Genomic DNA, 25619 nt, shown 5'->3' with positions numbered 1-25619 from the left:
AAACTAGACGTTTAGTACCAGGTACAGTCAGGGAGGTGTTTATGGGAAATGCTTGTTATTTATAGCAGAATCAGCTCATCCTTAATGTGTTTAGTGCCTACTGTAGTGATGCTTGCATCAGATGATCGATTAAAGATTAGAGAACTGAAAAATGTGAAGTTATTAATCATGATTTTTTGCTTGAAGAAGAAAAAATGGGCTGATGTTTGGAGGGAATTCAGTGAATGTTAGTAAAGTTCAGACTTACTTTCACACCTACAATGTAACCCTTGACCTGAGGGGTCACACATTTGTATAGAATTTCAACTCATTTTGATGGGCTGTTACAACTTTTTATGCCTCCGCAACGAAGTGGCCGGAGGCATTATGTTTTCGGGTCGTCCGTCCATCCGTCCGTCCCTCCGTCCCGTTTTGTTTTTGTCGATATCTCAAGAACCGTGTGGTGGTTTTACATCAAACTTGGTATGAGGGTATATCCTTGGGGGATAATACTATGTGTGGATTTTAGGGTCATAGGGTCAAAGGTCAAAGGTCACAGGTTATTTTGTAAAAAAAAAATTGAAATGTCATGTTTTTCTCCATATCTCGCTAATGGTTCAAGGTATCTTCATGGAACTTAGTATATATGCTTGTACTGATGGGCAGTGATTATCTAGGGAAGTTGGGGGTCATGGGTCAAAGGTCAGGGGGTCAAAGGTCAAGGTCAACTCCTCAAAATATCACTACTTTCCTCAAAATGCAATATGCCTGAAGGTTTTTTTTTTTTTTTTTTTTTTAACTTGATGTATGGCATGTATTACCCAATATATATTTTTGGGGAAGTTTCTTGCCCAAAGGTCAAAAGGTCAAATGTCAAGTGAAAGTGCTAAATTGCACTTTTTTCTCCATATCTCGAAAGTAACTCAAGGTATCATCATGAAACTTACATATTTATGCATGTTCTACCTAACAGTGATTCTCTGTGGAACTGTGAGGTCAAAGGTCAAAGACCAGGTTTAGATAATGCTATTTTCCCATTTGATACTGAAATTATACTTTTTCTCAATACCTTGAAAATTACTCAATTCATAAACTTATAAAAGGGTCAAAAGTCAAGTAAAAATCATCAGTTCCCCAAATACCTGCACTCTGACATTTTAATCATTCATCCAATTGAACCTAGTTCTAGAAAGTGAACATTCAGCACATTTGTGTCAAACCTGTCATTTTAATATTTTGCCAATTGTGTGAAACTGTCATCACACATTGTCAAGACATTGTACTATAGACCTATTAGGAGAACCATGCATTATGGCGGAGGCATATCAGTAGCCGTAGCGATATATTGAGTTATACTATAAATTGTTACAATGGCATGTGATACAGTAGGTTGCTCTGAATATTTTGTTGTCTTTTTCAAGTCTCTCAGTATCTATTTGATGGATTGGAACAACTGCCTCTAAACAGCTTGCAGTTAGAAACAACATCTAGTGCTGTCCCTGATGGCCCTGAATTGAAGGTTTTCTGTGTGGACATAAAATCCCAACATAAGATTGCTTCTTTGGGCTGCACTATATATCAGGAGAACAATTTGAACTGCCCCCATTCATTCTGTTTTAATGTACCTGTCAACACAGATTTCTGCTCCTCGTGTCATAGTGTCATGCTTGTCTAAATGCACCATGTAATCCATGTTTATCCTCATAAATTGCCCTTTCAAATGTGCTAATGCATATTAATGAGTATCATTGTAGTGAGTTAATAATGATTGTATTTTATAACCGAACTAATAAAATGGTTGGTTACTCTGTAAAACAATAATAGATTTTTCTTTCTTTCTTTCTTTTTTTTTTTTTTTTTTGGTCATTCAAGAGTGACCTAATGAAAATAAGATTTGTGCATCAAATTTCTTTCTCGAAATATAGCCCGGCCGCTTTCTCCCAGAAGCAGCCGCCAATCTAAGACACGGTAACTACAAAGAGACTATTGCGTTCATGTGTCGGAAAAGTTCCTCTTTCACGACACACATGGTCTCAGCCATCTTGAAGAAAGTCTCGAAGGAGGCGGCAGATTTGGAGAAGAAAGGGACGTTCAAGCCGGGGGGAGAGGACAAGTTCGACAAATACCAGCAACTGAACTGGAAAAGCATTCAGAAGGACCTGAAAGAAACGTGCCCAATCCTCCTGCAAGTCTTGCAGTCGGTGGTCCCGGGCGGAAGACGGCCGACGCGGCTGGAGCAGGTGCGGATGATCACAGCCATATCAGTGCTCATGTTCCTGAGAAGGCCGGGTCAGAACAAGCTCATCCAGGAGCTAACGGGTATCATGCTGTGGCTGGCTGGATGCAAGACTGAGGTGGGTCATGATTTTGAAGAGTGAAATGGACAACAAAACGAAAGGGACTGTATAGTTTTGGTTGAGACCAAACTTTTGGGTTTCTAAAAATTTTTTCTGTGAGATAACGGGAAACTTCTAAATAATTGAAAGAGCATGTAATTCTGAGAGTAATTCAACATTTATTTGATGACAGTTGGTTTTGAATTGGCTGACATTTATACAGAAAACAAAGTCATCTGAATAAAGGGTGGGAGCCACCGTTTGTTATGATTGTTTTGTTTTCCTTTGTTTTTTTATGTCTCGGCCATTCCGGAATAGAATTTGATCAAATCAACTGTGAATTCCTCTTAGAATTCCTAGAATGGTCTGCTCTGTATTATTTCATGACTAGTTTCGTGGTATTTGGCAAAAAGTTTAAAACACAATCTTCATCTCCACCAATACTGTACCAGCCCCTTAATAAATAGGTTGTTTACGTCGGCATTTTAATAGAATGTAGGAACCAAAGATCATAAGATGGGTTATTCCCTCCAGATATTACATGCGAAAGAACAAACAATATTTTGCACAGAGATGTGCAGAAATTTCATATTCCTTTTTCTAATCCAATCTTTAGCCCTTCAAAATCGATGCTAAATAGTGAAATTATAGCAGGTCACCTGTAGTAAACCAAAGGAATAAGGTGCTGAAAAAGTGTCCCTCTCTTTCTCTCTGGGATCTCTCAATCACTCAATCATTTGAGGGTCTGCTAATCCTTTTATTAAATGCATTATTTACCATTTGAAGATAAAACGAAAATACAGCTTAAGGGCTTCAGAATACATGTAGTCCTAGAATGTGAGTTAGTGATAGAAGCAACCAACTGATGTAAAAATGTTAATCAGTTTAGGGTAATCAATGTGAAGTATTGTTTGATAACATACATGTACAAAATGTGACTAAACAGTAGTTGTGATAAGATTGTCAAATTGACAACCATCTACATTTATGGTTTATCGAGAAAAATAGTGATATCTCATTTTATTTTTGACTTTTCTGCAAAATTTTTATATAGCCATTTATCCAACTGGATTGCCCCTGAACTGCCCAAAACATTGCCGGCAAAACTTCTCGCAAAACTTCCCACTCCAACTGGGATCCTACATACTGTACCATCCCCCCCCCCCTGCCAAACTTGTAGATCTTTTGCCAGTCTGACCGTGCCTCTTGTTTAATCCGATGATACAGACCCTTGTCAGATTGAACCGACTCGGGATGTCTACTAACCAGAAATCAACGTCAAGGAGCGTCGACATGATCAGGAACGCGTTCGATGGGGACCTCAAGAGGCACAAGGAGAGCATAGAGAGAGTCTGTGGGCAAGCAAAGAGCGCAGCGGACGAGAGATTGCTTGAAGAGTCACAAGTATCATCAGATTTATGTTCTGATATGAACGAGGGTGAGCATTACTTTCATCATAGGAAGCGTTCAAGTGCTCTCTGAAAGCGAACCACACCATACTGTACCCGCGCCACAGGAGCGCTCGAACGCTCCTAAAGTGTACCTACCGTACTGTACTGAGCCAAAAGTGGACCACTTCCCAATGCACTCCAAAAGCGTACCAAAAGTTTGTTGTAAAGCATGCATGTATCATGCACATGTCACAGTGCAAAGACATTGTATTCTCTTTGTTTTGGACAGCTGTGAGTAGTTCAAGCGCCGGGTGCATGTCATTCTTGCTACAAAAATGCCTTACCTTTTCTAAAATTAACTTGTGAGGTACATGTGTACGCTTTTTCAACAGAGCGCTCGAACGCTCCATATCTGCCACAGTTGGGTGCGGTATGCTGTGGTTCAGTTCGCTTTGGTTGCTTTGGCGCACTCGAACGCACCCATACTCTTGTGCATGGTATCATTACACAGTCCCTGATTTCTATGACATAAAAAATGAAATGCATACAAATGATCATAGTTGTAGAATTGTCCCAGTGTATACACACAGGCATGTTTCCTATCGAAAGATGTCGCGTCATCTTTCCATTAAGGTTCTCAAATACCAGTCACATTTTATGTGAATAATATGTATTTATCTGTTGTCACTTGCACACAAGCTGTCTAGTATTTCAGTTTACACTTCAATATGTGTATTTACATTGAAGACCACCACTCACTACTTTGCCAGGACTTTGCAAGGAATCGCCAGTTGTATGGCCTTTCCTTCCAGACGTGAAGATTTCCAATGTTTCTATCTCTCAATTCAATTTAAAGTTTTATATGTGTATCATTTGACCAGACCTGGAACTGTCGGTCAATTATGCTGCACACTGCAGGTGAAAGTCAAGCTATTATAAGCGAATTTAAATACGTTTGACAGGTCATATGACCCAGTTTGCTTTCAGAGTCATGCCAAAACTGTACTGGTAGGATCATGTAATATGCAGTGGGCTTTATGTGGTCCAGTATAAATCCCACATCAATTCAAGAAGTAAGAAATGGTTTTATTCTATACAGGAATTGTTCAGTAACTGTTACCTGAACAGTAGAGATTTCATTTTAACAACCTTTATCACATTTATTTTCTTTTTCTTTTCTTTTCTTTTGTAGTTTTCTGTGGTGTTCACTGTCTATATTCAAAGTATACTATGATAGTGGTAGAACTAAGCAAAATCATAGCCATTACCATAATTGCCATAGTTGTAACAGCAGAAGTAGTGATATCGATAGTAAATTATGTTCTCATAGCGCTCAATGATTAGTTTCTATTCATGAGCATTAAGCAACACTTTTGTTATTTTTTTGTGCAACGTGTATGCTTCGATCACACTATGCATATTCAAATTCACTATGACCACTTCATTTTTAGTGGTTGCTTCCAATTTTTTTGCTAGAATAGGGGTTATGCAATCACAGTATACATATCTTCATTGCCTGTTTAGTCTGTCATGTAGATTGTTATTCTTGCCAGTTTGTATCTTACATGTATTTATTTTTTACTCACATACCCCAGGAGGGTGATTGAGTTGATAAAACTACAAACTACAAACTACTACAGTGGATTTTAAGCATGTTTGATCCAGCTTATTTTTCTCTCCGTTGACCTACGGTAGGTGGTGATCAAGCACATGGTGGATCAAATGGAGCAGACTGTAGCACTGCCATCAGTGAGGCCCATCCGTCTAGTCAAGACAACACACAGTCATTGCCAAGTAAGATTATGTTTCAAATTATATGGTACTGGATAAATGTGTAGACCGATGCACATATAAAATTTAGTAGTATTTTCAGATATTATTACCTTTTGACAATAATGTAACACATTATGGGAAGTCTTGCCAAATGTGGCAAATTAAGTGAAATTAGAAAAGCACTTGAGTGATAGTGCAGACCTCAGTCTAGCCTATGGTATAATCTAGGCTGAGGATGCAGCTATTGTCTTCACTGTTAGGCTATAAATGTTAGAAGCGTCACAATTACTGACTCTTCACTATTAGTGATACATCTGATGCGGGGAGACTATGAACAGTGGAAGCATCCATCTCCTATATCCTGTTGCCTTGTTTCAGTTGTTGTTTTCTTAATAAACTTTGAATCAGTGGGAGTATTTTTTTAAAAAGCTGCCGATTCATAGTTGATTACAAAAAAGACAGTGACTTCAAGTGGATATTATATATAACGAAATGGATGCTTCACCCGCATCAATTGTTCGTAGCCTCGCAGCATCAGGCATATTGCGTTACTACCAAAGGAAATAGTGTCGCCAATTTGGACGTTTAGCATGACAGTGTAAGATCATAGCTGTATCCTCTGCCTAGATTATAGGCAAACCTCGGCCAAGCTGCTCATATCCAACCATGCACACATGTTGGAAATTATCAGCTTGATTTTGCCGAAATGTTGATTAGAAAACAATCCTGTATCACTCCCAAAATTGACTCTTCTTTTGTGTCATTGACTTCTTCTGGAAGTTTCATCCAAATAGTTTCTCAACTTTTGGACTTATTGTGGAAATAGACAAACCAACACCATCAAAAAATAACTTCCTTCCCTGGAGGATGTAGTAATCACAAGAATGCTATTGAATGTAGTACGTTTAGAGAGGAATCTTACAAGATTGTTTGATGAGAAAAAAATAGGGATTTATTACAACACTGGATATACATGATCAATAATTCAACCTTTCTTTTTCTCTCTATCTCTCTAGATACTGATCTTCCACATGATGGATCAAGCAAAGCAACATACAGCACTCCTGCCATTGAGCCCCATCTTGTTCATCATGACTACACACGGACATGGCCTGGTACAATTGGGTTTCTTATTTACTAATTAGTACAGAATATATAGAATTAAATCTTTTAAGTCTTTTCGACTCATATGTAACATTTTGGGGAAATCTTGTGAAAAGTGGCAACTCAGATGAGAAAAATGGTAAGGATGCGAAAATTGTTTTAGAGATGAACAGGATCTGATAATATTCTTTGTTAAGAGAGAATCGAGGCTTTATTATGACAGTGGATATTCAGTTAGCCTTGCGTGAGTCAACCTCACATATGTATACAGTTGAACCTCTCGTATCCGGACAAGTCGGGACCAGGGCTCATCCGGATAAGGGATTTGGCCGGATACGTGAGACTCAATGTTGTTTAATCATGACTTTATTCAAGTTCAAGTAAGTATGAGAATAACAAATATACAAAAGAACCAGGTCCACCGTTTCATTCAAAACGAATGGCAGGTTTAGACACGTACATGGGGATACAAAACAACAATATTAGAGTTTGCATTATTGCAACCCATATCACACATAGAATATCAGATATTACCGGTGATCAATCAATAAAAACAATCAATACACAATACTATTTCTGTGTTACATTAACAGCAGTGATGTTGTTATCATCCGCAGTATTAATACAATAATCCGCATTAAAATATAATATAATAAATTATACAAATACACATATAGGCCTATATATATGCATATACATACATGTACATATACACACACATACATAAATACAAAAAAAAAACACATAAACCTTATTGTCATCATCATCTCATCAAATCTTCACCAACGTTAATCTTTATTTGGCTCTGTGCCCCATACCCCTACCACATTATCAGAACCCATCTTATTTACAACTATCAATCTTTTTCAACCTAAAACCAAAAATTATAAACAAACATTTCTACATTTTTTTTTTCAATTACCCATTCACCCATAATATTACAGTGCATCAATACTAATCTCATCTCAACTTTCCAAACATATCATTTAACCTCAAATTCCTTTCCTTTCCCAAGAAAAAACAAAACATAAAAAATGCGAAATCCAAACCAGACGCAGCGGCAGAATAAGCTTTCACCCGTTATCCCCATCTCATACCTGCGGCTACCCTCCTCCCCCCCCCCCCCCCCCCCTCTCCCGGGGAAAAAAAAATCTACAGCCATACCACATATAAACCGGAAATATCTGCGCCTGTATATTATACAAACAATAAATATCTATATCAATAATTATAACATACCTCAAACAATATTCTACAATTATATCACATACATAACACATGATTACAAACATGTGTCTTACAGACCGGCAAACATATTCCTGTACTTCCACGTCGGCTTCATAGTGGGTGCGAATATTGCATAACTAATAAGTCATGGATCTAGGTGCCGTACCTCCCCCCAAGCTCTCTCTTTCCTGGCATAAAATATTGAAAAAGAGGAGAGTATGGCGAGTTTAGAGAGTGTCTGGAAAAATTCGTTGGGACGAATCTTTGAACCTGTTCTCAGAATTCGCTTTAAACGGCTTTTGTTCCCCCGGTCTATTAGGCCCCTTGCCCCGACTTCTATCGCGTGGAATGACACTGAGTAGCCCTTATCCTGGATGTCCCGCACAATTGAATTATACTTTTCTACTTTTCTTTGATGTGCATCCTTGAGGTTCATTTCAAAGGGAACAGTTAGTTCAACAATCGTGATATCTTGTTCTTCCTTAAGGATAACTAAATCTGGGCGCAAACTTGTAGTGAGAATATGGGGAGGTATGGTGCCCCCGGCGATTGAGTGCCCCTCTAAGTCAGTGTAAATCGTCCCGTTGGACAGATTTTCAAGAAATGTTTTATACATATACCTCATGTACATGTACATACATACACATGTACTGATGTAGCCCATTGTAGTACCACATGTAGTAATGTGTATACTGCAACCTTTTCATTGTTACATTTGGGGATGTTTGGGGATGTTAAAATGTCTGAGGGTAAGCAATTTGGAAGGAAATTTGATGTAATGTATGTTAATCATGTTGGAAGTAATATGTAATTCATGTGTGTTTGTGTAGGAGTTCTCAAGGAGTTGGGCAAAATCATGGCGAGATTGCGTCCGTATTATAGAGAGATCCGGATAAAGGGAGGCCGGATAATAGAGGTTCAACTGTATATATCAAATAATCACTGCAGTCGGTCTTTTCAAGTCCACTTCTTTTTATATTCTATTGATTTAGATTGCTTATATGTCAAATTTTTTCTATAAGCTGAAGTGATTTCTGTTGATTCAACAGAGGCAATGCTGACTGTACTTCAATTCTTAATAACTGAATTGAATTTCAATTGATTTCACACTTATTTCTCCGTCTATCTAGATACTGATCATTCAGATGATGGATCAAGCAGAGCAACCTGTAGTGCGCCCTCTAGTGCAGACAACACGCCGACAGGAAATGGTATAATTGCATTTCATACTATTATTTGGTACAGGATACAGAATTACAAAACATAAATTGCAATAATGACAAACTCCTGACACAAGTATAAGAAATGAGAAATTTTGCAGAAAATAGCAAGTTAGGTAAATTTTTAAAAAAAGAAGAAAAAAAAAAGGAGAATGGCAACAAAAGTATACAGTTGGATTTTAAAATTAAATAGGAAAGAAACGTTGGGAAAGAGGAGACAATAGTTACCATTGATATATTGTACATGTTTAATTTACAACACAAAATTTGTATTTTCATAGTACATGTATGCATTGTAGATACTGAGGATGGAGAATAAGTGATGGATTAAGTACAGCAGCCTGTTCAACTCACATCATTAAAGGGATAGTACAGTATTGGTGGAGATGAGAATTGGGCTTTTAACTTTTTGCGAGATACCAAGAAATCACTTATGAAATAGTACGGAGGATACCATTTTAAGAGGGATTCAAAGTTTGTTTGATGAAAATCGGGTTTGGAATGACTGAAACATCCAAAAACAAAGTAAAACAAAGTGATCGTAATAAAAGGTGGGTCCCACACTTTATTAGAATCGCTGTGTTTTGGATATCTCAGCCATTTCAGAACCAATTTTCATCAAATGAATGTTGAATTTCTCATGGAATTACATGCTCTGTCATATTTCATGAGAGGTTCTCATTATCTCACCAAAAAATGTTAGAAACCTGAAATTAGGTCTCAACCAAAACTATACGATCCCTTTAAGCCCCTTTCCCCGTAGTCCATACAACACACTGGCACTGACTGTATACTATTTGGTACAGGATGTAGAATGATTTGATAGGAACAACTTCTGATGTGATGTCCTTCTTGCCTAAATAAAACAAATGAAAAATGATTTTTTTTTTTTTTTTTAAGTTGTGAAAGTGGCAAATCAAATAAATAATGAAAAGGATACTAACTTGTTTAGAGAGGAGCAGGATTTGATAAGATTCCTTGTTGATGAAGAATAGGGGTTGGTATAATCACAGTGGATATATATATATATGTGAACCTGCACCACAAAGCAGACAAAGAGTTGCCAGACATGAACTTCCATTAAAAGGCAGATTCTAAGCTTTAAAATGACGTATAACTCTACTCAGATGGACTCTCCTAACCTGTCTAAATATTGGAACCAAAGCACACTCTCTGGAAAAGTGTGAACAGAGAAAAGAGGCTCTGAAGTACAGGGTCTATTCAAGCGCTAAATTCTTAACATGAACATGTGCTAGCTTTGCAATGGATACGTAGGACAAAAAACAGAATGTAAATCACCATAGTAACAACAATGAAGGGCTTGTCAGATTAAGCTGTAATTTACATGTAGCTTGCTCAATTATCCTATACTGGCCATGACAAATGTCAACTTTCAAAGCAGTAGCATAATCCTTTCGAAAGTTATTAAGAGTTAAAAGTGAAGAGTGTGCAAAGGATTATCAAGAAATAAAAAAAGCCTCTAAGACATACCTGACGACACTACTCTACCAAAAAAAGGGGGTTGTAGAAAACAACAACAACAACGGCAACAACAACATCAACAACTTTCATATTCATGTTATGATTCCAAACTCAAGAATAATGTGGAAGAAGAGTAGCTCCATCAGAAAATATGGAAAACCGGGAATTGACTTAGTTTACCCTTTTAACTTTGTGTGAGTCCTCACATAAAATCAAGGGGGTGCGACTTTTTAATCCACACTTACTTTTCTCTCCGCTTATCTAGGTGCTGATCTAGCACACGGTGAATCGAGCGGAGCAGACGGTAGTACTCCTATCATTGAGCCTCATCCTACTAGTGATGATAACACACCGACATCGCCAGGTATGATTACATTTCTGTGAGATATGGAGTTCTAATGTATAGTCCTAGGATTCGTATTTGGTGCGTTGGTACATGTAAAATTAACTTGGGGTACTCAGGCAGATGTCAGTTGGAAATATGTGTCATATTAAATCATCCTCAGTGTGTAAAACAGGGTTCTTTAGGTTTCTTTAATTTAGATCCTAAATGGGAAGACAATAGCTTACTTATGTTGATGTTGAGGTTTTCTTCATTCAATTATTTGTCAAAGAAATAATAGATTTGTTTATTTTATTTTGTTTTTATTTTCTTATTTATTTATTCATTTATTTATTATTATTTTTGAATTTTTTTTTTTTTTTGGGGGGGGGAATAGGTAATTAAAGATATGTCACAAAGGTTACATAATGACATCTGGGTAAAATAGTGTGGGTCATAGTGTATTCCATTCCAAGATTGATGTGCACGTAGCGCAGCCATATGGATGGTAGGGGTATGTGCAACATATTCAACCCATTCCTTATGGGATACCAGGTTCCCAAGATGGAAGACAGGAGTGCTTGCTTTCATGGCCAAAATTCATGTTTCTTTGTGTTATGATGTCCAGAAAAATGGGTTTGATAGAAAGATAAAGAGTTGATTGTATCACAATTTGTTCTCGTCCTGTTTGAAAAATGCATCCATCAGAGTATTATTTACCCTTTTTTCTGATTAGTTAGCCCTTACTCTGCTGTACAACTCACATGAACATGTGCATAGCAATCAAAACTGAGCTGAGTAGATCTCTGTGTTTGACGATCACAGTCATCCCGTTCAAGTGCCTGGTTTTATGTTGAACAGAAGAGTCTGTGAGCCCATCAGCCATGTTCTATTCATGCGTAGCACCCAATCCATATTTTCATTGTTCGATTGCACGTGTAGTTGACCGTGGAGAGGGGATACATCCACCGCTTGACTGCTTTAGCACAGGTGGATTTCCATCCTGTACGTTCTCTGTCAACGGGCAAACAGAATCGCGCTTTGGGGCGATAAAGGCATTCAGAGAATTTGCGGAAGGAACTGGTTAAGTTGCTGTTCCTTTTGTCAAAGATAGGCCAAGCTGGTGCACCATCATCCATTTCAAAGTGTATTTGCGGTATGTGAGTGTTGCATTCTTGTCAGTGATAAACCTTTGAAATCAACTATGAAAACAGACAGAACATTGTATGATTGCATTCCAGACGCGGAGAAGGCAGACATGTCTTCAAATCACATGGGATTTACTAATGGTGGCTGGTAACGTAGATCAACCCACGAGCACAAAATCTAGTTCCACAGATCACTCAAATTAGCTCCATTTTATGATTGTCTTTCAGACGTGGAGAAAGCAGACATGTCTTCAAATCACATGGGATTTACTATCATGATGGTTGTTGGTAACGTCCATCAACCCCTTAGCACAAAACCTACCTGTAGTTCCACTGATCACTCAAATTAGTTCCATTTTATGATTGTCTTATAGAAGTGGAGAAAGCAGACATGTCTTCAAATCACATAGGATTTTTTATGGTGGTTGGTAACGTAGATCAACCCACAAGCACAAAATCTAGTTCTACAGATCACTCAAATTAGTTCCATTTAATGATTGTCTTTCAGATGCAGAGAAGGCAGACATGTCTTCAAATCATGTGGGATTTACTATGATGGTTGGTAACGTAGATCAACCTGCAGGCACAAAACCTACCTCCACAGATCCCTTGAATTTGTTCCAGTGCTACGCTGCTATGGACCGTGTTCCATGCTTTCATCTCAGCGATGTCCATCCTTCCATAGAGGATATTGAGGCCATTAGTGAGGAAGTCTTCTTACCATCAAAGAAGGATGTTGAACTGCTGAGGTATGTGTGTGTACACATTTTGAGTAGTTGCCTTGTATGTTGGACATATAGTAGTACATGTACATGGCCCGGGGGGAATACGTAAGAATTGAAATGAGTTTTGGAAGGTTTTTGATGTACAATTGTTGAATATGCTAAAACAGATTTACAGGCCAAAAAGTAGACTCTCAATGATTTTAATTAGGCTAAAATATGACCGTGAGCTTAACTTACATAATTAATTAACTAGAATTAGAAAATGATTGCTTAAAAAAATCTTATGACTCAATCTTGTAGATTATGACGTGGGTGTCACACATGCCAATTTTTTTTTTTTTTTTTTTTTAAGGGGGGAACCTGTGGTTTTAGCATAGCCACAAAAAAAAACAAAACAAAACGGCCCTGATTAGGGTTAAAATGAAAACCTGACTTATTAACGAAATGTGATCGTGCAAATTTATTAGCTCATCTTGCAGTCTGCAAAAAAAAAAAAAAAAAGTAAATAAATGAATAGATAAAGTACTTGGGTAGTAAACCGTGCAATGATATTCAGGATAAAGTACTCTATTACTATTTCTTTTTCTATCTCTCTCTCTCTCTCTCTCTACCCGCACATGCATCTCCATCTCTCTATCACTATACTCCTTACTGTGTATTGTTACTTTCTGACAATTTTCACTCTTAACCCTAACTTACCTGGGCTATTTAGCAAGCTTGAATTCCTGGGGGGGGGGGGGGGGGGGCCATTATGGCCCCCCCTTCAGATCTCGGCCGTTGATCGCGCGATCGCCGCAAAATTTTGCATGAACATAAAGCCGGATGTAATCTACAAGACTGTTAAGTTCAATTTTCAAAAAATTTGCAGTTTTTATTTTAAATTAATTAATTATGCAAATATATGCAAAAAAACTCATTTTCGTCTATAATTGGCTTATAAAAGCTTATGGAATGCTGATTTTTGTTTTAAATTTTCCTAGTGACATTCCGAACATTTGTACGTAAAAAGAAAATCAGTATCAAAATTAATTTCCTATGTTTTCTATTGTTTTATCATTTTTTAATGTATTTCTTTGTTTTTTCGAACTTTTGTTTTTGTTGTTTTTTTCAGCAGAATTTGTCATACACATCTTTAGAAGCATAGCTATACTAAAATACATTTATTTCAGCCATTAAAATTAAAAATATGAATCTTTATATGAATTAATTGAAAAAACACAATTTGTATTGACTTTGTACACAAAATCACGTTTTTGAGCAATTTTGGGGTGGACGAACATTTTTTGAAGGGGCGTGGCTTCGGAACGGTATGCCCGGTCGCGACAAATTTGGTCTCAAAAGTTGCGCGAGACTTGAAAGTAAAAAGTCAGTGAGCGGCGCGGTCAAAAAATTTTGCGCGGCGGAATGGTCGCGGAATTTGTCGAGGGGGGGGCCATTATGGCCCCCCCCCAGGTAAGTTAGGGTTAATATCTGTTTTCATAACATTGTTTTATAATTAATGATAGCAATTACAGCTAGAAAATAATGGTTACTTTAATTAACTCTTTATGTGCCACGTTCGCACATCCGACTCAGTCGACGGCGTGCCAACTTCGCATATTCTGCTCAACAAACAGAGCCGCCAAGACCGATCGATAAACCGCTAATTACTGCTAATCCCGCGGCACAATGAAAGCGTTTCTTGTGCTTTTATTCTTCTCGTATACGACTTGCATTCTATGTGGTGGTCAACTATCAAGCGATGTTCCCAACTAGATTTGCTCCTACATTCTAAGTTTCTGTCACGGTTTTATGTGCAAAAGTCATGCCTTTACGGTAATGTAGCAACTGATCATTCAAAAGGAAAATTGAAAGTAGATTCGTCATACAATTTATATCGTAACAAAGCTTGGCATTCCTCGTTGACTTTGCCTACTATTATGCCCATCGTAACAGAAATTTGTACAACTGTAGAAGTTATACAAATCGGAAAAACAGAATTCTTTCTCAAGGCATGACTACCTTCGTGTCTCAGAATAACGTGGCACACAGGGGGTTTCCACTATGGCACATAAAGAGTTAACGTAAGCCCTGATTGTCATTTGTTATCACTCTTTATCTCAATGACAGGATGGAGTACCTCGTCACAATCAAGCGGATTTTGTCATCTCATATTCCAGTCTTCAAGAAGATGAAAACCGTCGACCATATTCCCCATCCTCATGCCGCTGAAACCAAGAAGAAGAGTAAAATAGTAAGCAAATGTTACCAGAGTATGAAGTTATATGATTTGTTGATAGGGAAGCAAGGGAGTGATAATGCCCTTGTCTTCCAAAAATCCCTGACAAGCTTAGAAAAAAAAATTATTAATGACTTCGTAAATAAATAGAGAAATGAAAAAAAGAAAAGAAGAATCACAAAAATATATAGATAAAACAGTAAAGAGCATTGAGAAGTCAGTAAGGCCCCAGTCACATATAAACACGGATCTTCAAGGATGTACACGATGATCTGGGGAGCTCCAGGATAGTTTTGACCTCGAAGCATCGACGAGCGTTGACGTGACTGCACACGGTATCAACACTGCAGCTATACGGATAAGGCTGGAAGAGCACCGCGGCATCTACACAGACCATAACGGCAGCTGCACGGCAGCCACATGGACCATCCCAGATTGCTCTGCCAATACGGCAATCCCTGGTTGACATCAGATGTTTTTGACCTCCAAAAGTTGCTGTGTTGGCCTCCCGGGTGTCTAAGGATGCACAAGGTGTCAACACAGATCTCTCCCCGGATCAGATCCGGGATGATCTGGCTTGTCTATGTGACTGGGGCTTTAGACTTTATGGATTCTCTTTTCCCCGCCCCCTAAAATAAAAACGCAATTCTAAAAACAACAACTAATTTTTTTACTGATAAACAAGCTTACATGCAAAAACAACAACAACAGATAACATATTAGACACAAAAGGAAGCTTAAACAACTACTTTATCCCCTTGAATCGACCAATGGTTTATATTCACACTAGTTATGACCAATGCTAAGTTTTGTAGGCCTTTGAAGAAAATGATTGCAGCCTCCCAACTGTTTCTGAAATAGTCCCTCCAGACAGTCAGCAAATTATCTCTTTGAAGAAGAAACTGATGAAATATGTGCCTTTTCGGTCATGCTAGTCAATTGTAAAGCAATCTTGAAATGTATTGTTGAAGAAACTAAAGGATTGTACATGTAGGAGAAGAAATATATTTCATGATGAAAAACAAAGGTAGGATGATAATGTAGGAAATGAAGAGAGTAATGACAAGTGGTGAGATGCAGAGAGACTGAGAAACAAAAATTGACATTGAGTGAAGAAGAAAAGAAAAGAATAACACAAAATGCAATCAAACATGGTTAAAGGTCCTGTTTACCTTTGGGAACAATGATTTAAAAAGAAAGTCAAGATATGACATTTAGTGTAGGTTTGTTGGACCTCAAAACATCCTATTATGTAACATTTTCGTTTAAACCCTAAAATATAAAGACATGTCTGTATTATTCTCAATAAACTGTAACTGTATACGGTTTAGTCTGGAAACATTTTCATTAGTTATTATTATTCACATTTTGTGTATTTAACAATACTTAACATTAACGAGATAGGAAACTCGTCAGACTGACGATTTAGGTGATACGCTTGGGGTCATCAGATGTCGGTCATCTGTGATCGACAAAGAAAAGAATGTGATATAGGCACCTTGAAGTTATATTGAGCGTGCATGCGAAACCCTTTCTGTAACCACTCGGCCACGGGTCATCCACGGAAATGGTAAGACAAAAAAAAAAAACAATGTATAGATATAACAGGGGGGAAAAGTCAATGCCCACTCAACCAACGTGGCCGCGTGAACATGTATTGCATTGCTAGACGGAAATGCGGCCTTGTAACTACTGATGTCGCTATGCCATTTCTGGCAACTTGGGAAAAATACGTGCCGTTAATATAAAACCTATAATCGGCTGGTTTTGATACCTTGCCTTTAATCACAATTTTCAGTGTAATGACGTCATCAAATTACAAAACAATGACATCGTCTTGAAAGACAATTGTTCAAAGTACAACACCTCAGTCGTCGTCATTACATACTATGATCGGTTTGACAAAGTCAACCTGCAAAATTTGCTGCAGTCGAAGCAATGTGGTCACCAACACACAAAAAAGAGGGATATGGCGTGTGTGTGTGTCTGTGTGTGTGTATAGGTGCGTTTATATACGAACGTGATTTCTACATGGACGAATATGTAATACAAAATTAAAGAAAAAAAACAGTAAAGTAGCTAAGTAATTTGTTTCGTGATCTTGTGGGGTTCGAACCCGCAACCTCACGTCTCTGAGACGTCGCCTTTAACCACTCGGCCACACGTCTCGACGGGAAAATATAGGGAACGTTATGGACTTGAAAGACAGTTGTTCAATATATAACACATTCATCGTACGTTGTCAGTTTGCTATTGACATGACGATCTATCGCACGAATAGGAGGCAGGTGTTAGTACCTGTATGAAATTATTATAGGCATGGTTATCAAATTGCCCTAAAATTTCCTTATAATTGCCTTATTTTTACACACAGTTATGCTATCCCTTTAAACTCGTCACACTTTAATTAGAATCATTAACATCATACATTAGTACCATATTCAGTTCCATAGCTGATCACGTTTGCTAATCAATTAAGATTAATTGTCTAGTATGTGTCATATGGCCAACCTGTATACACACGTATATACACACACACAATGCTAAATGTATGTATCAAACATCTGTAACACAACTTTGAACTAACTGTAGGAATTATCGCTGCACTTATCATCCATACTTTTTATCACTATCTGAAACTCCACAAAAACCACTAATTGACAAATAATCATCAATACAGAAGACTGAATACCTTTTTTACAATGTATAGCATGTTACATGTATAAATCAGCACAAAGTAACCACGACTACATTGTGTTACTGAATTGATATGAACAAATTTCATTTTATTACAATTTACTATATCAGTTTGAAAAGCCCAGCCTGCAAAACTATGATTTTGCAGCAGTCGAAGTAATGCAGTCTCCAACGCAAATCAAAGGTATACTGTGTGAGTGTGTGCGTATAGGTGTGTTTACATGCAAACGTGATTTCTACATGGCCGAAGGTGTAGTACTCCATTGAAGAAAAAAGTAAAAAAAAAAATTATTATTTTCTTTCGTGCTCTTGTGAGGATCGAACCCGTACGTGTGCAACCTCACGTTTCTAAGACGACGCCTCTAACCACTCGGCCATACGTCTCGACGAGAAAATTAGAGGAACGTAAACTTATGTACGTGAAAGATGAATCAGGAATCGTTTGGTCCGCATTCCATTCTCATTTTCAGTTTTAAATTGCAAAATTGTCAACCTCATGAGGAGATTTCAAAGAATAAAATGCATGATTACTGCAGCTTATTGTCACAGCTACAACATACTTAAGTTTCAGAGGAAATGAAGCAAAATCAGCTGGGATAAAGGTGCTTAAACGTTGTCAAGTCAATGCATGGTTTCTAAAAAAATCACCTCCCATAGACATAACACGTAAACTTGTCCGATTTTGCGTCTTTACCTTTAAACACAATTTAAAACATGATGACGTCATCAAATTTCAAAACTATGACATGGATTTGAAAGGTAAATGTTCAAAGTACAACATATCTGAATTTGGGATAATATTGAGCTTAAACAACAGAGATACGAGCAAATGAATGTCAGAAACAGTACCTTAAAAAAATTAATTCCACTTTTTTGATTTCAAATGATGATATGATGACGTCATAATGTATTCATGGAGATATTGATACTTGAAACGTTATTTCCAATTCATATGTTTTTGTAATATGCAATAAAAACATAGGGTAACCAGATGTTTTAAAGAGCTATGGCGAAATAAACAAAGACATGTTTTTCGCTATATTTGCACATAGACGCGCACACGAAATTTCAACTTTGACGCCAACGCATTCCTTTGTTATAGCTCAAAATTGATCGGAAATCAATGGATATTGTTACTTAATGTATCAGGAATCCAAATCTGTCAAAAAATGTGCATTTTCATTTTGCTTACGCGCACTACGCGCGAAAATGTGCGGACGGACGCGAACGCGCGAAACGCTTAGAATTGTCTGAAACTTCGAGATTTCCCATTGGTAAGTTATTTTGAGCCTTTTAAAAGTTTCACGCGCGCGTACGCGCGCGTAATAATGTCCTAGGTAATTAGCATTAAAATGTAAGATAGAGCGTGACCTGAACTTAATGTCCACCGAAAATGATACAGAAATGACCTTTAGTTATGAAGTTATGATCGATCATGTAACATGGTCCGAAAATCACAAAATGGCACCTAGATGACGTCATAGATATGTTACTGTCATGAAAACCTTATTGTGGCTAGATATTGTCATGTGACATGTTCCCTGAAAATGTCATGTTATTCCGTAATGTCATTCTTGAGATATTGATGACACAAAATTGTCCAGAAAGAAAGAAGAATAAAAAGAAATAAAGAGAGATTTTGACAATCACAATAGGTGATACGCTGATAGCGTATCACCTAATTATACTGATCAAATTTTCACAATTGTTTCCATCCCTAAATCACATTTTAGAACTATTTTAAAGCACAAATGCTGGATTTTGTTTCATCTGCAAATGGAAAATTATGCCTTCAGGGAGATGTTTGAAAGGTTGTCTTCCTATCATTTGTGTAATAAGTTGTTTATCTACCAGTAATTAGCTTTCTCATTTTATTTAATCAGTATTCTCAATTGTTTTGTTCTCTATATCAGTTCCCGTTTGGCATCCTTCAGAAGACCGGGTCAAAGGTCAGCAAGATGGCGGATGTCCTGGACCATCTCACCCAGTATGTCCCCAAGGACTCGTCATCACAGCCCATCCCGCTGTTGCTCTTCGGAGACCAAGAGAGCTGTGAGAGACACCGGGATGCACAGGATGCCCTTGAGAATGAAGAATTGGAGTGGGACAGACTCTCGGGTCTTCACCCGGCTATCCAGGAATGGAATAAGAGGGTTCTCACTCTGCAGGTAAATTACATTATATTTAATCACATACATAATTTGTGACCCTGCATTACACACCCCCCCCCCCCAAAAAAAAAAAAAATATAATAAATAAATAAATAAATAAATAAATAAATAGAAATAAAAATAAATAATAATATAAATAGATAAGTAAATAAATACAACAATAAATGAATAGATACCAAATAAAAAAAAAGAATGTCACCTGACCGTAATTTTTTATTAAGAGCAAATTTAAATTCAGTGCAATAGTTAATTTATTTCCATCATCAAAAAAAAGAAAAGTGGTACAATGTTTCAATTTGTTTTTCATTCTTCTGATAAAGGCTTTTTTTTTCAAAAACAATATAAAGTATATGCACAAATGATATCATAAAAGGAAGCAATCAATGTTGCCATGGCAACAAAAATAAGAAATAATCATAACAATGGAAAACATTGTTCTACTGAAAAGCCAAGCTTGTAAGACGTGGAACACTGGCCAAAGTCAGATTCTGAATTCAAAACTAATTCAGATTCTCAATTTAAGAACAGACTCTCAACTTTTAAATCATCTAAAACTCAATTCAAATTGGCTCTCTTATTCCTATCTTAACCCTAAAAAGACTGGGCTAGTTTGATGCCCAGCAGAAAAAATTGGCATGATGTGAAAAAAAAAAAAAAAATGTGTTGAATATCCTTTTAAAATAAAAATAAAAAACTAACAAAAGTAACACTTTTTTTATGCCTCCGCCACGAAGTGGTGCCGGAGGCATTATGTTTTCGGGTTGTCCGTCCGTCCGTACGTACGTCCGTCCGTACGTACGTCCGTACGTCCGTACGTCCGCTTTCGTTTACGCGATAACTTGAGTAATATTTACTGGAATTTTACCAAACTTGGTCCAAGTATGAAGTATGATGGGGCAACGATTTGATAAGATTTTGGGTGAAATCGGCTAAAGTTCAAAGGTCAAAGGTCAAGGTCAAATCATGAAATTGTATCCATTTACGCGATAACTCAAGACTGTATGGAGCAAATTTCACCAAACTTTGTTGGAGGTTGATGTATGATGGGACAATTACTTGATTAGTTTTTCAGTGAAATCGGACAGAGGTCAAAGGTCAAAGATCAAGGTAAAATCCTAAAATTTATCTGTTTATGTGATAACTCAAAACTGGATGAAGCAGCTTTCACCAAACTTGGTCCAAGGATGATGTATGATGGGACAATTAGTTGAGTAGATTCTAGTTACATTGACAAGAGGTCAAAGGTCAAAAGGTCAAGGTCAAATGCTAAAAATGTTGCTATTTCCCCCATATCTATGCAATGCCTGCAGTTATTTTCTTGAAACTTAGTGTAGACATGAACTACTGCGTAAGGATTCTCCAGAGAGAGTTTCATGTCATAAGGTCAAAGGTCAAAAGGTCAAAGGTTAGGTGAAAATGTTGCAATATCACTTTTCTCGCAGATGGTTCAATGTATCTTCATGGAGCATGGTACATATGCATGTACTGACTGGCAGGGATTATCTAGGGAATTTAGGGGTCATAGGTCAATAGTCAGGGGTTCAAAGGTCAAGGTCAACTCCTCAAAATGTTACTACTGTATTTCCCTCATACATGTATACTAGTATATGCAATGATTGCATTATTAGTTTTAAAAGTGTTTAATATATGTACATGTATTACTTGATGGAGATTCTCTTGGAAATTTCCAGCCAGAAGGTCAAAGGTCAAAGGTTAAGGGTCAAAGGTCAGGTTTAAATGAAAAAAAAAAAATATTTTGTACTGTAATTACACTCTTTCTTCATACCTTGAAAATTATACTCAATGCATAAACTTATAATAAGGTCGGTCAGAAGTCAAGTAAAAATTTTCAATTCCCCAAATATGTGTACCTGCACTCTTTAATAGACAATTATAGCAAACCCAGTTTGTGGAAAGTGAACATTCAAGATATTTCTGACAAACCTGTTATTTCGATATTTTGCCAGTTATGTGAAACTGTCATCACACATTGTCAAGACATTGTACTATACACCTATTGGGAGAATCATGCATTATGGCGGAGGCATCAGTCGCCGTAGCGACATTTCTAGTTTTTTTCATTTTTCCACCAGTGTACAATTCTGAGGCTTGAAGAAAAAAATCATTCGTCTCACTATTTGAATTTATTCTCTCGAAAAGGAAAAGCATAGCACATCATACAAATTGTAGATGATAGTAACAATGTATTGATAACCATTTTGTTTTCAAACATCAAGTACATAAAAATGTGGTATCTGTACCTCAAAGTGGCATTATGCTGTGTACAATAACTATGCTTAAGCAGATCCAAGAACCTCACTTCTCTTTTTTTCAGAAAACCAGGAGAATCTTAAGGACGATCTCTTTACTTTATAAGTCTGTATAATGAGTTCAGAAGAAAAGCAAATTATTTTATAGTCACTAGAAGGTCAAGACCTTGTATCTGCAATTTTGGTAAAAATAACTTTCTTGGATAAATGGTCAAATAATGGTTTAAATGATGTCCTGTCCAAATCCCAACTGTCTTGCTCCAAAAATGAAGCCACCACGGCATGTCAAAGGAAAGGCCATCCCATTCGCCACAGTGCTTTTGTCGCTATGATTTTTGGCTCTCCTGAAGATAAGACATTTTGTAGATACAAGGTCTTGTCCCCCCAGCAGCGTTATCCTATATGAGCTTTTTCACTTTGACGATGAGCTGCCTGGGTTCCGTCAGCTTGTCTTTGTGTACATCATTGCTCACTCCCACCTTCAATCCCCAAATGGTAATAATGCCTTTAGTTTTAATGCCAAACTTTCGTTCAGAATAAACTAGTTCGTACATCTGTAGTTCTTCTTTGTGCATGAGCAGAAAAAGGTCATTTGTACAAAAACGCATGCTGGTTTTTGAATTCATGAGGATAAGCATTTGTCATAATGATTATTCATGCAATCCTTGTAAATGATACTTTCCATTACATCTACCTGACTGCAAACCTGATATTTGGCAATACAAATAAAAAATGTTTTTAAATAATGCATTCAATAAAGAACAAAGAAATTGGTGCATCCCCAGAGGGTTGTTTGACGGACCATTCTGGTCACCTGGGGCCTGTTTCATAAAACTTGTCGTCAGTGACAATTGCCACATTTCTATGACAAATTTGCTTTCAGCAAATCAGATGCAAGGATTTCAGTAGCTTGTCACATCTATGACAACTTGTCACTGACGACAAGTTTTATGAAATAGGCGCCTAGTCTCGCTATGCAAGATCACATTTTGGTTAACACGAATTCCACAATACTTCGGGCAAACTTACCGGTTACACATTATGTTGCTTTGAATATGAGTGAAGTGCCTAGCTAACTGAGAAAATGGAAAGGTCTTTTGTACCATCATGCACATGAGCTGATTACAAACTGGTTTATAGCTTTGACATCGGTGAAACGTAGCAGCTGCATGACGTTCATAGGGTGTGGTCTCAAGTGGCTCCCTTCATTTCCAGTAGGCCCCATTACCTGTTGTGTGCAATGGGAGCGCTCAAGCTCCACCTCGTTCATGGGTAGCCAAGAAGTCAGGGCATAGGTTAGACACTCCTGCAATCTGTTCATTGGAGACTCCTCCCCTTCCAGAATTCTGTCTAGTGTGACATTGTTCTGCTTGCTGTGGTTGACAAGGTCCATGACATTCCTGCCCACAGAGGACAAATGTATTCCAAGTTTGACCTTTCCAAATTTCTTAACATTTTATGCTAAGCTCTTCACTTTGAGGATAGAAAAACATTCTAAAAAAAAATTCTGGATAAAGTTACTCCTTAAAAAAGTTGGAAATTGTGATGCAGCTCAAGATTGTGTATCCCCCTAGCTCGAAACCAATTGTGCTGTCCTAACATTGACATTGACTGAATTATCAAGATTGAAATGTACTTGCAGTTGCCTACTGCACAAGTAATAAAATCTTTCTGTTCAATATTGTTTCTTGCAGGATGATTTCGCCCTCCTGTACAATATACGCAGCATGCGTTCCTCTGGGACACTGTCTTTCATTAAGAAACATTTCGGCTTCATAACTGTAAACGAAAAGATACCGATTTGCTTCGACGATGCAACCAGCTTGTTGCGGTTCACAACTGAAGGCTATGTCCTGGCAGCGGCTTTGCACCTCATGGGCATCACATCAGTCCATGAGGCAGGCAGAGATGAGATTACCACAGATATTGCTGCATACTTTGACAGAATCTGCAATGAAGTGCTGGATTTGGCATTCCATCCACCATACCAAAACCTGCTCCATGAAGAAGAAGATACTCCAGTTGGTCATCCATCTTGCGATCAGGGAGAACCTGCATCGTCCAAGCCTTCTATGGAAGACGGCCCATCCTCCTCCACTTCTCATTATTGCCTGTGTAGGTCAGTCTTGGAGGAAGACATGATTGGTTGTGACAATCCAGCGTGTGACAGAGGTTCGTGGTTTCACTATTCATGCATCAGTCTGTCAAAGAGTAAAGTACCACAGGGTGTCTGGTTCTGCAGCAGGTCCTGCAAGAAAGATGCAGCAAGGAGTAAGAAAGATACAGCAAGGAACAAGGAAGATACAGCAAGGAACAAGAAAGATGCAGCAAGGAACAAGGAAGATGCAGCAAGGAACAAGGAAGATGCAGCAAGGAACAAGGAAGATGCAGCAAGGAACAAGGAAGATGCATCAAGGAACAAGAAAGATACAGCAAGGAACAAGAAAGATACAGCAAGGAACAAGGAAGATACAGCAAGGAACAAGGAAGATACAGCAAGGAACAAGGAAGATACAGCAAGGAACAAGGAAGATACAGCAAGGAACAAGAAAGATACAGCAAGGAACAAGAAAGATACAGCAAGGAACAAGAAAGATACAGCAAGGAACAAGGAAGATGCAGCAAGGAACAAGAAAGATACAGCAAGGAACAAGAAAGATGCAGCAAGGAACAAGAAAGATACAGCAAGGAACAAGGAAGATGCAGCAAGGAACAAGGAAGATGCAGCAAGGAACAAGAAAGATACAGCAAGGAACAAGAAAGATGCAGCAAGGAACAAGAAAGATACAGCAAGGAACAATAATGCTGAAAAGCCTGTTCAGCGAAAATGTCACAAGTTTGAGTACACCAAGGCAGTCTTGTTTCACGGACTGGGGGAAATGGTCAGGTACGACGCCATCCGAGAAGGCGATGGGAACAGAATCCTCGCCCATTGGCGCTTTGACATGCTTCGATTCTATGCAAACCAGCACTTGAAGTATTTGACAGAAGGACATCATCTGTTGATGGATGTTAATGGAGCGCTTTCACCTAGGTTAGCCTATCAACTGACGTGGAATAGAACGGTTAACATTCAGGGTGGCTCAGGACGCAACGTGTCGATGGACCTAGAAATGGAAACCCTCAACAAGGACTTTAAAAAGTTTATGAAATCAGCTGTAGGAATCCAAATAGATCATGCTATTCATAGGTACAACCAAACAGTTGGTCTCAAAGCATGTGTGGCAAAATTCTTTGACAGGAAGGGCAGTGGAAAGGAAGACAAGAAATCAGCCAAGTCCTCACAGGACAAAGACACAATTACGCTCGCTGAAATGCTACTTAACGAGGGGTGCCTCGAGGAAGTAGTGGGCAGAGGACATGCTGGATTTGAGAGATTTGAATTTCAGGGAGAATTCACACAGCAAGAGAAATTCAAGGAAAGGATGTCTATGTTGTCATGGAAGAGACTTGAGAGAGAAATGCTTTCCCAGTTGTAAACTGTGGTGGAGCGAGATGAACCATGACTTTTGAAAACTTGCCAGGGGGATGTGATGATGCCATTGTTCACTTCATA

General features: G+C 37.9%; 1 protein-coding gene across 1 annotated transcript; it reads left to right on the top strand.

The window, feature by feature from the left end:
* The first annotated feature begins 1910 nt into the window (after positions 1–1910).
* LOC140246772 (uncharacterized) lies at positions 1911–25619 on the top strand. Its single transcript, XM_072326108.1, has 10 exons — positions 1911–2333; positions 3543–3753; positions 5402–5500; positions 6496–6594; positions 8941–9021; positions 10778–10876; positions 12491–12731; positions 14817–14940; positions 19536–19790; positions 23758–25619. Exons 1-10 carry the CDS (start codon positions 1974–1976, stop codon positions 25540–25542), a joined length of 3354 nt encoding a protein of 1117 aa, XP_072182209.1. The 5' UTR covers positions 1911–1973; the 3' UTR covers positions 25543–25619.

The sequence above is a fragment of the Diadema setosum genome, chromosome 3, assembly GCF_964275005.1.
Source record: "Diadema setosum chromosome 3, eeDiaSeto1, whole genome shotgun sequence".
In the NCBI taxonomy this organism is placed as follows: Eukaryota; Metazoa; Echinodermata; class Echinoidea; order Diadematoida; family Diadematidae; genus Diadema; species Diadema setosum.
Note: the sequence above shows the minus strand (reverse complement) of the source record. Positions and strands in the feature narration are given on the sequence as shown.